This window comes from Myotis davidii, unplaced genomic scaffold (genome assembly GCF_000327345.1).
Source record: "Myotis davidii unplaced genomic scaffold, ASM32734v1 scaffold198, whole genome shotgun sequence".
NCBI classification, from domain to species: domain Eukaryota; kingdom Metazoa; phylum Chordata; class Mammalia; order Chiroptera; family Vespertilionidae; genus Myotis; species Myotis davidii.
Window position 1 is genome coordinate 1252639 of NW_006291485.1, and position 11505 is coordinate 1264143.

At 55.3% G+C, this 11505-nt stretch overlaps 2 protein-coding genes across 3 annotated transcripts in view; both read right to left on the reverse strand.

Annotated features, from left to right (window-relative positions):
• Nucleotides 1-931, reverse strand: part of MED16 (mediator complex subunit 16) — a 16874-nt gene extending 15943 nt beyond the window's left edge. Inside the window, exon 1 of one of the 2 annotated variants that reach the window (XM_006764787.2) lies at nt 808-931. The gene's annotated coding sequence lies outside the window, so the exon portion shown is untranslated. The remainder of the gene's footprint in view (nt 1-807) is intronic. The other variant, XM_006764788.2, reaches the window with a different exon arrangement.
• A 2587-nt stretch (nt 932-3518) lies between these two features.
• The window catches only part of R3HDM4 (R3H domain containing 4), a 14479-nt gene continuing 6492 nt past the window's right edge, over nt 3519-11505 (reverse strand). Inside the window, exons 3-9 of the mRNA XM_006764851.2 lie at nt 7668-7822; nt 6918-7042; nt 6370-6493; nt 6131-6216; nt 5632-5717; nt 5491-5546; nt 3519-4539 (exon numbers count right to left, since the gene is read on the reverse strand). Of these exons, the coding sequence (XP_006764914.2) occupies nt 4436-4539; nt 5491-5546; nt 5632-5717; nt 6131-6216; nt 6370-6493; nt 6918-7042; nt 7668-7822 (736 nt within the window). The 3' untranslated portion in view covers nt 3519-4435. The remainder of the gene's footprint in view (nt 4540-5490; nt 5547-5631; nt 5718-6130; nt 6217-6369; nt 6494-6917; nt 7043-7667; nt 7823-11505) is intronic.

The window sequence follows — 11505 nt, forward strand, 5'->3', positions numbered from 1 at the left end:
GGGGTGAGCTGATTGCACTGGTCCAGGTGAGCAGTGGAAACTGAGAAGAGGTCAGACCCTGGGTCTGTCCGTACGGAAGGGCCCTGGTGGGGCTACCTCTGGCAGAGTTGGGGAGACAGGCTGGGGGAAGTCAGCAGTTTGTTTTTGGCGTGGACTTATGGATTGTAAAAATAACAATAACGGTGAACTTCTCAGTGCTCTCTATGTGCCTGGCCTCGATTACGGGTTATGTCCTTTCACCATTACAAAAGCCCAGTGAAGTTAGTATGATAAACGCTTTTTTCAATCATATCACTCCCAGGTCCGAATTCTTCAGGCCCCGCCCCCAAAGCCCTTTTCCCTTCCCCTTCAATCTGGCTCCCCAGACCCCGCACCCAATCTCCTCTAGAACCTCCAGGCCCAGCCTGAACTCCTAGGCTTCGCCGCAGGGACTCCCCAACAATCCTTAGTCCGCTCCCGAAGCCCTGCAGCCCCGCCCTAACACACTTGGCTTTCCAGACTCTCCCCCCAACCTTTAAACTCCGTCCCCAATTCGCCCAGGACCCTCCCCAGAGAGAAACAGTCCCTAGGCTCCGCTGCGATTCCCCCGTCACCATCCCCCACGGCCGCCCGGCTGAGGACCCCGCTTCTGCAACAACCCCAGACCACGCCCAGGCCGCATACCCAGCACCCTTTGCTTCTCCAACCCGCCCTCTGACCCCGCAGGCCCCGCCCCAGGCCCGCGAGGCCCCGCCTCCTCTGGGACGCGCTCCCGGGGGTTGCCCGGAGGCCGGCCGGCCCCTCTGGACCCCCGTGCCTCTTGCTCACCGGGCCAGTCAGGGCGACGCGGCCGCAGCCCGCACTCGTCCTACCTCCCCGGCTCCGGTGCCGCCATCTTCCCTGGGACCAACGAGTCGCCCGCGCAGCGCGGCCGCCTCCCAGAGGCTTCTGGGACGGCGGCGGCGCTGGCTCCGCCCACTTCGGGGCTTGTTTGTCTGTGAGGCTCAATCCCAGCAGCTACCTGAGCTTTGTTGGGATAACGGACACTGTTTCAACTCCAGTGAGAGATTCCGTTATGTGCTGCACTAATATCGTATCCAGATGGGTTGCCCTCAGTGGAAAGTATTTATATGCCCTGTAAATAGCCCTAGGTTCGGCCCCTCGCTAATGCTGGCTTCGGCAGTACTGCACTAAAATTGGGACGATACAGAAAAGATGAGCATGGTCCTTGCCCAAGAATGCTACACAGACTCGTGAAGCGTTCAGTATTTTGCTTTTCTAATATTCGTGGGTGGGGAAACTGAGGCTGGATAAGAAAGTGCCTTACGCAATCGAGGGCCCTCCCAACCTCAGCCCCCATCTCTAACTCCTTCCAAAGCTGGTTAGTTCCATTCTGTGTTTGCTTTGCTTTGTATTGTTCATCGGTGGGGGAAGTGAGGTGACTTATCCAGTTGAGGACCCTTCTGGGTTCAAACCCCATCCCCACTCCCTCCAACAACAAGCTGCTTCTATTCCTCCTAGGCCCGTGCCAATGTGGGAGGTCTTACCTCCTGGGATTGCAGGGAAAGGTGCACCAGGCGGAAGGCAAGGCCTGGACAAAGGCTTGGAGGCCAGGCAGCTTGGGAACCAAGCTGGGGAACAGGGGCAAGAAGAACCCCACACAGCCCCACTCCCTGAGACCCAATCCTGTCCTCTGGGAACCTGGGGATGTGTTAGGGTCCAACCCCAGCAGGTCCAGGGGTCCCCAAAGGTGTGGACGGAGTCGTCGAAGAAGGAATGACACGGAGACAGCCTTCAGTTGATCAGCAGCCTAGCCAGGATCTCTAGCCAAGTTCTGGTGGTTATTGTCTTGTTACATCTGTATTTATACCAGTTGATTTTAATCCTGTCAATTTCTATTCCAAAGGTTAGGGCATTTCTTATCTCCATTCCAGGGAGTAAAGATTATGTAGCTTAAGCATGATTGTCCATAGTTAAAGTGATTAACTACCCGCCTGGCACTTAGTTAAGGGGTTTTATTCCCTCCCTAACTTCAGGGGAAAATCCCTACCTGGGAACAACCTTTCTCGGAGAGGTGACCTTGCTTAAAACACATAGTGCCAAGAAGAGGAGCAAACATATTAAGAACAGTATGCCATATACACCAGGTCCCTTGAGACATATGCTGTGCAGGTGTTTCCTCCCTGAAGCGACTGTGTCAAGCAGCAAGGATGGACCGGCTTCCGGCAGGGATGGGTCCCCTTTGCAGATGGGACCTCCGAGCTTGTTGCTCAAATATCTCCTTTTGTTCGTCCTCTGTACTGGCCATTGGATTTCCGTTATTTAGTGTCTAAAACTATTTAAATGCGTGTTAAAATGGAATACAGTGCACCCAGCGTCCACTGGTTTCTAACACGGTGCCCCGATAAAAGGAACTGGACTCCTTGGGGAAACACACCAGCCCAGCCTGAGCATCATGTAATGGCAGAAAGTCAGAATCATGCTCAAGAAATAAAAACCCCACAGGAGTTTTAACCAAAACTCCACAGGGAAGTAATTAACCAAAGAATTTATATGCATAACCCATGGACACAGACCATAAGGTAGTGACGGCCTGAGGCGGGAGGTAGGGGAGGGGGGAAGGTTGCAGGGGGTTAGAATGGGAAGCAGAGAGAGACAGGAGCCCCACCAGTGTGGCTCAGTGGTTGAGTGTCAACCTATGAAACCAGGTCATGGTTCAGTTCCCAGTCAGGGCACATGCCTGGGTTTCGGGCTCAATTTCCAGGTTGCGGGCTCGATCCCCAGTGAGGAGGCGTGCAGGAGGCAGCCGATCAATGATTCTCTCTCATCACTGATGTTCCTCTCTCTCCCTCTCCCTTCCTCTCTGAAATCAATAAAAAAAGAGAAACAGACAGACACGGGAGCCAAACTTGAAATCATTTCTATAACAAAGTTCAGTAGTACTGCATTCTAATCCAAAGTAGAAGTAAATACCCATGCCTCCACATTGCTATAAAATGATTGAATAAATCCATACATGGGGAGAAGAGACAAACCTCCTGGGCAGAAATCCCCATAATTAATGTAGAGTCTCCGCCTTCAGGGAGGTGGAACTAAGGGACACCAGAGCCATTGGGAGTTGGGACAGGTAGGAAGGACACTCCCCGGAGCCTCCAGAGGAAGCAAGGTCTTGGGACTCTTTTAAAGAGTTGGGACTGCTGGCCTTCAGAACTGGGAGACAAGCCCTGTTGTTTTCAGCCTCCGTGCGGGTTATTTCATTGCGGGGTGTGGTGTTTCGTGCCGTCTACCCCAGCCAACCTCACTCTAGTGACTTTTTGGAGGTCATACAACTGGAAAGTGGCAGAGCCTGGACATCCAGGAAGGGCCAGGATGGCACAGCCAACGCCCAGATGCTCCCAGCAGTCTCCCCACCACCTGCCTTGCCCTCCAGGAGCAACTCAGCTCTTCCCCCAGACCCACCGCCCTCAGTGATCAGGAACCAAGCACATCCTGAGCACCTATTGTGCCTCCCGCCCGGCCCCAAAAGAAAATCCCACATCTGGAGACCAGAGCACCAGAAATTTATTGAATTCTTCACTTTTCCCAAAGCACAACTAGCCACACATACGGCAGTGTGTGGAGGGGTGTCCCCAGCCCTGCTTCTGTGGCCCAGGTCAGGGTGACACCCCAAAGCTATAGACCAGGGTCAGGCTGGGGAGTGGGGTGGTGGTGAGAGAACATGGAGAGGGGAAGTTGGCAGTGGGAGGTTGGAGGCTTCTGGCTGGAAGTCCCAGACTCCCAGTATGAAGAGAGGATAAAAGATGGGGGGAGGGGTTGAAGAGCAGGCAGGGCCCCAAGAGCCACCAAAAAGCACCCGGGGAGGAAACACACATTCCAAAGAGGGTAAAACCAGCCTTTAAGACACAGCTGCTGTCCTGGGTAGCAGGACACCAGCATGCATAATAACACGCACACGCACACACAACACGTAATGCTCCTGGAGTGAGGGGCAGCACCCCAGAGACCCCCCAATTCTAGCCAAAAACTGGGAGGGAAGTCAAGCAGGGACTAGAACAAAGCCCCCAATTTATCAGTTGGCGTATTTGGTTTTTCTTCCCAAAAGGAAAATTTAAAAATCTACAACACATCATCCCAAATTCATTAAAAGTGATAAAAACCTAGCCTCTCCCTCCTTGCGTAAGCTTCAGACTGGGCTGTGGAAGCTGAATGAAGGTCTCTTCACCCAAATACAAGTACCAGAGCAGGGACTTACGGGCCCAGTATAGTCTAAGGCAGCTCCAGCCGCCAGCATTTACCTGGAAGAGCTGGGATGGGATGGGATGGGATGGGATGGGGCTAGGGTGGGAGTGCCACCCCAAGGGGGGCAGCATGACAAATTCTAAAATTAACAAACATTTTAGTGGAGGTATAGGGAATCTTGAAGGGAAGGGGGGTGGGAGGGGCGGGCAGGCTGGCATCAGCTGCGTTGCTCCAGGTAAGCGGACAGGAGCAGCCCAGGAGGCAGGAAGTCCAGATGCCGATTGCTGACCTTCATCTGTCTTTTGCCCTCCAGGTTGGCACCTGCAAGAGGTGACAAGTGGGGCAAGAATGAAAAGAATGCAAGAGGCAGGGCCAGCCGGCAGTTGGGGTCCGGCTGACCGTGACAGGCTCACAATAACAGCTCCAAATCCATGAGAACTTCCATCTGCAACTGTTTCATCCTTTCTGTTCCTTATCCATATTCAGACGGATGCACTGAGATACACAGGCCGGAGACCAAGGGTACACTCAGCCTGGAACAAATGTCCTGCCTCTTCCCAGTTCGCCTGCTTCCATCCCTACCCTAGGGGTGACTCTGAAGCTCAGTCCCACCTGGAGACTTCTGCCTCTCTCCTGCTCCCCATCTTGCCAGGGCCCCTCCTCCGCTGTGTTCAGGCAACAGCTGGACTCCAGCAGAGAAGCACCCCCCGGGCAAGCCCCCCATCCATCCTGATCTATGAGAACAAAGACAAGCATGTGGATGAACCATCTTGGGGTTGCCATGGGAACTGTCTCCTAAGCGACTCTGGGCAGGAAACAGCGAGACAGACAGCAAAGGCCTACAAGCACCATCCCTAGAGAGCTGTGTCCCAAGACCACCCCCACCCCTTTTATAACTGGGACACAGGCCCCAAGAAGGGGCACTTGCCAGAAGTCATGTGTGGCACAGCAGAGGGGAGTATGGCTAAATGAGGACCCTGCAGACACTGGGGTCCCCTCGAAGCTCAGCTTCATCACCCTCACATAGGCCCCTCTCTCCCTCTGGCTCTGAAGATGTGGATGGAGGTGGGGTCTGTGTCCACAGCATCACCCTGTGTGAGGCCAGGACCACAGGTGCTCTGATGAATTAACGCAGAGTTCCACTACCACTGCTTTGTTCAGGCTGTCTCCCCCCACCACCCCCTCCAATAGATCCCGCGTAGCCTCGGTTTCTGTGGGCAGAATGGGCAGAACTGGCTCACTGGGAGGGTCCCAGAGCTGCCGGGCACTTACTGGCTGAGATGAGGTCCATGTACTGGCAGACAGCATGGAGTAGGAGCCTCTCGAAGCTGTGGAGGAATGGGCGGTGAATGGCCACGGCTGGAGTCATGGCACACATGGAGGGAGCTTGCTGCACCTGCCCCCACCAGTCACCTGTTGTCCAGCATGGCCGTGTACACGGCCTGGGGAGATACTGAGAAAAACCTCAGCAGCCGCTCCTCCCAGGTCTCCAGCGTTTCCTGCAGGAGACACAGGCCCAGGGTCAGGCTGACACTGAGATCGGGGCCCGGCACCCCCATGCCCAGGACAGTCTCCAGTGCTCAAAGCCTTGGGTTCAAATGTGGCCTCTGACCGGCAACATGAGGCTACGTAACGAGTGCCAAGAATTCCAGGCACTTAGAAACCTTCCTATCTTTGAATGCCTGCACCTTCTGCCTGGTGAACTCCTACACATCCTGCAGTGCCCACCTTCATTGCCCATGACCCTCCCACCCTTGACCAGCCCTGGGCCCTGCATTCTGATCACACTGGTGTGTATCCCACCCTGTTTCCACTGCAGCATGTGCACTCTGTAACTGGTGCCCTCGTGCCACCCCCAACTGAAAAGTTAAGACAGGCAGGTGGGGGAAGATAGGCCCTGCCTGATACTCACCATGGGGATGCGGCTCCTCTTGAGAACGGCTCGCAGACGCCGGCTGATGCGCTGGAAGCACTCTCGGGGGGTGTAGGCTGGGTCCTCTGCAAGAGTCCAAGGCTTGGGCGGCAGCTGAAGCAAACAGCCTGCCTGCCCCACGGGGCTCCTCCCCACCTGTCCTAGTCCCGCCCCACACACTAGGCCAGGCCCCTATCCACAAGTCTGGGTCCCTTTCCAACCTCCCATGCAGGCCGCACCTTTCCTCCGGTCCACCCCCCGGCTAGGTCCCCTTCTCCGGGCCTTGCTCTTGCCTTCGTCCTCCAGGTATTGGAGGACCCGCTCCTGCTCCTCCCCGGAGCGGTTCCTGAAGTCATTCCAGACCTGGAACAGAGGCAGGCAGGCCCTGGGCTAATGATGGTGCATCTCGGGGCACTGTTTCCCCATCTGGCCAATGCACACAGCGGGCCACCAAGTGTATGGAAATACTCCTTGTGGACACCTTTGCCCACAGGACCCGCCAGGAGTTTAGTTCATGGGACGCCTGAAGACCTGCTGGTCTGGGGAGGGGTATCTATATGGATGAGCAGATGAGTCATGGGTGCTGGGAGATTCTGGGGTGGGTTGTGGGGTTCCAGCCTGGTCTGGGGGACCCAGAGGAAGACTGAAGGGGCATCAATCAAGGGACCAGAGGTAGGTGGGGACTCCTGGTGGAGGCACTAGCACAGGCAATGCCTGGGGGTGGGAGTCAGAACAGAAACACTGTGGCTGGAGCAGAGGGAGTAAGCAAGAGCGTAGGGAGCCCCACCTCTACATATGTCTCATTGCTGCAGGCCTCCGCAAAGATGCCAGGTGCTGCGGGGGGTGCCAGGTCCCCATCCTCCGGACCAAGTGTGTCCCCGTCTGTCTTCAGCAGGGTCAGGAGGTATTGGGCTAGATGGAAACAGATGGTCTCTGAGCTGGGGTGTGGCATTTGGGGCCCTCCAGGCTTCCTCCCTCTCTCTCTATTTATATTTTTTGTTAATTCTCATGGGGATATTTTTTCCATTGATTTTTAGAGAATGGGAGGGAGGGAGGGGGAGAGAGAGAGAGAAACGTCGATGTGAGAGAGACACATCTATCTATTGGTTGCTTCCCACACACACCCTGACTGGGGTCAGGAATTGAACATGCAACCCAGGTATGTGCCCTTAACCGGGAATCAAACCCGAGACCCTTCAGTACTTGGGCTGACACTCTAACTTCTCTATATTTATAGCTTTTATTCTCTGGATTGTACCAGCCTCCCCACCTCCACACTCCAACTGTCTCTCCCAGAAGGTACAGAAACCATCCAGCCTCCAGAAGTCCTCCTACCTCTCCCTGCCTAGTTGAACTCCTACACACCCTTTAAAGCCCCGGCTCCAATGCCTCAAGTTCCCTCTGGCCCAGCCCCAGGATTGCCCAGCTCAGGGTCAGGCCCATGGTAAGGGCAGCAGATAATTCCAACATGCATACCATTCTCATCGGAGACCTCGGAACCCCCAGGAGGGACCCCTGACCCCTGACCCCTGCTCACTGTTCTCTAGGCGCTGGAGGCTCTTCCGCCCTTTGGCCTTGGGCACAAGGTCTGAGTTCCGCACAGCCTGGTTGATGAAGTGCTGCTTCCGCTTGGAGGCCGAGAACCTCTTCACTTGGGAGCCAGCTAGAGCGGGCAGGCATCCCGAGAGGTGCCTGTGGGCCAGGGTTTAGGGCGGGGAGCAGTCCTCAGGGCCAAGACAGGCCAGGACGCCCAGGCAGAACCCTACCACTGCCATCCTACCATGGTCCTCGCCTGCTTGGTTCCCCTCAGCGAGGGCAGCTCACCCCCTGCCGTGTATGCAGCCCTGGACCCTTAACATTTTTGTTTCATCGTCACATCACCCGAAATGCAGGCATAATTGTGATGACAGATTAGTAAACGGAAGCTCAGAGAAGACCCTGAATTCACACATCAGGTGGGTGGCTGAGAAAAGCTGCTCCCCATTCCCCTCTCCCCCCGGTTTCCAGATTTTAGCTGCAGGCTGATGAGGCCCAGAGTATACGGATTTGAGCACCACAATCCTCTGGGAGTTTCTCAAAGACGTGATCCACCTGAGCCCAGCTTCCCCAATGTGCCCAGGGACCAGGACCAGGGAGGGGGCCGGAGTGCCCCCCTCCAGCTAATCTGCCCTCCTCAGAGCAAATGGCATTAACTATGGAGATGGATTAGCAGGGCCACCAAGCCTCCTGCTGGGGACCAGAAGGCCAGGTGCATAGAAGCAGCAGGGGGCTCTCGGATAGAAACCTCAAGGCAAGAGGGTGCTGGGGCTTTCTGGTCAGTTCCTGACAACACCAAACCACGGGATGGTCCCCATGGACTCACACAGAGTGTGGATGGTCCCTGCTGGGCTCAGAAACCCTCATGGTGTGGGCGACAGTGGATTCTGGCCCTTGAATGTCTGGGGTGCCAGGATGCCCCTCCCCATGTACCTTCCCTCATTCACTCCTGTCATCTCCTGTTGCTCCTCCAAAAAGCCAGGCACAGTCCCACCTCCGGGCCTTTGTGCTGCTGTGCCCTCTGCCTGGTACACAGTCCCCTAGACTCCGAATGGCTCACTGGCTCACTTCCTTTTGGTTTCTGTTGAAACTTCCTCAGTGAGATTGCAACCTCTTCCGTTTAATACCTTATTGCTTTGGTTTTTGGATCACCGTACATTCTACTCTCCACTAATGACTCCTCACCTCTCCCAATAGATCATAACCTCTCCTAGGGCACTCACAGCTAAACCTGGCACACAGTAGGTGCTCAAACACACACACACACACACACACACACACACACACACACACACACTGCTGCATCAGATGTCCCAGAAAATACCTGTGGGTGCCTATGAGTCTGGGAGAGGACATTCAAAGCCAAGAGAAGCTGGGACAGGCACCCTCCCCTGGCATCCCAACCCCTATCTGCTTGGTTCCCTCCTGTGATGGGGAGCTCACCCCCTCAGCTACACCAATGATCATAGCAACATCCCTGGGGTGAGCATTCACATATCAAGTCAGCACAGAATCCGACCTGAGAGTTGACTCCCGAGGCTCAAACACGCCCACCCCAACCTCCAGATTCACCCATGGCCTCCCTGGGGCTCCAGTGCCTCAGTCTCCACTCCAGGAGCTGGACAGAGTCCAGGATGGTAGCCTGGTTGGGCAGATAACAGAAGCCACATCCTGGGGGGAGCTATCAGACATCAGAGCAGGGCAGGACTCAGTGAGAGAGCTCCAGCCCTTATGGCATGGGCTCTTTGAGAAAAAGGGTTTCCCGGCACCCCCAGAGGAGGATCAGAGCTAAGATTTGAACCTGAGTCTGAACAGAACCCCCACATACAACAAAAGGATGCCTCTTGCTTCACTTGTGGGTTCACAGAGATCTGTGGTGGGTTCCTCAGACGAAAGCCCACCTAGCTAAGACCCAACAGGCCCCTCCCCTGTTCCACCACCACCCGTGGCTCCCTAGCACTGTCAGAGAAAGGCCCAGTTCTTCCTTGACCTGGTGTTGGAGACCCTGTCTGCCTTGTCCCCAGGCATTCAGGGGAATTACTACCCTCTTATGAGCCTCAAGTGCTGAGCTGAGCACTGTAAAATGAGTCCACCATCCATTCAAGCTTGCTAACTTCAACCAGATTCCAGCAGGAGATAAGAAACATGTGGCTACGGAGGGCCTGAGTCCCCCCACTCAAGACACAGAGAGGACAAGGCATAAAGGGGGCAGGGCACAGCCTCCCAGTAATTCTTATTTGTTATAAAGGCTGGGGGGAGGGGTGTTGCCTCTCAGTGTAAACTCTATAGAAAATTATCTCTACCTGGCAGTACATCAATGCCCAACCCCATCTCTCCTCTGGGGGCTTCCGCTGCTCCAGCCACATGGATTCCTTCCATGGACCTCACATGGCCAGAAGCAGCCCACCTCAGGGTCTCTGCATGTGCTGAGCCCTATGCCTGAAGCACCCTTTCCCGGCTCTTTCTGGCCTCTGAACCAATTGTCACCTCCCCAGAAGCTGCCTCAGCCCCCACTAGCCCAATCAGCCCTGTTTGCATGCGTCACCAGTTGGCATCCAAGATCAGCCGGCCCATGTATGTGTTTATTCCTTAATCCTCACCTTCCTCGCTAGACCTGTGCAAAGAGGACACATGACGAAGTCGTCGTTTTGGTCTCTGCTGTGTCCCCAACACCGGGCCCACAGCGGGTGCTCTATAGCTGTTCATCTGCTCTCTGTGCCGCCCAAAAGACCACTCTACAGATGGGGAGACTGAGGATCCAGAGCGGGCACCGAGGCTTCCTGGACCAGCAGTCCTCAGGAAATGTGTGCCCAGTGGGCAGGCCCAATGGTGAACAGCTGCTAAGTCAGGTAGGGTTTGGGAGGACCAGATCCTATTGCCCCCAATTCTGCTCCCTGAAATGGGGAATTTTGACACTGTTGCCCTGGGCAAAAATCACCTCCTCTGACCTGTTTCCGCCCCCCCCCCCCCCCCCCCCCCCCGCCGTGTCCCCCCCCCCCCCCCCCCCCTCAGGGATGGGCAAGAGAGGAACCTACTTCCCTAGCAGGAAACCAAGAGGGCTCAGGGTAAAGATGACTCAGGCTGGGTGGGGCCACCCAGCAGTGGCCTCACCCCCCAAAACACAGAGGTGAGGGGCACTCTGTGCAGGTCAGAGTAACACACCTGGCAGGTAAATACCAGGCTAAGGCCTCTTAAAAGAGGTATTATCTCTCATCCCGGTAAATACCGATATATGTAGAGATCAGTAGGGCCTCAGGTAAGTGCCCGGATAAGATAACATAAGCTAACAATAAATAACAATAAAGTAATAACAAATATAATTAGACAATAAAATCCTTTAAAAATAATAATAAAATTACAATAATAAGATGCTTAAGATAATGAAATAATGGACACTCCTGTGCTGGGCACCTCAGGAGGCACAGGGTCACTGACCCCCAGCCACTCTGAGGCCACTGTTGTTATCTCATCCTACAAGTGGGGAAACTGAGGCACGGGACCGGCGGACCACACCCTTTGAACCCTGGTGTTTCTGCCTAAACTCCAGGGTTCAAAGGAAATCTGGGACCCACCGGATCCACACTCACATGGGGGAGGGGTGTCTACACCCATATGGTTCGCTCCCCCGGCTTCCAGGCTCCCTCCGAGGACAGGCGGGCTCCAGTGGACCGGGTTCTAAGCCCCTCCACCCCCGGTTAAGCTGGGTTTGTAGCCGGAGATAAACCCATATACCCCGTGCCCCCAGGAAGGCGCTGATAATCCAGGTGGGGAGCCAGCCTGGCTGTGGGGTGAGCGCCCGACCTGGGGACAGGAACCCCGCGCGCAGACAAAAGCCTGCG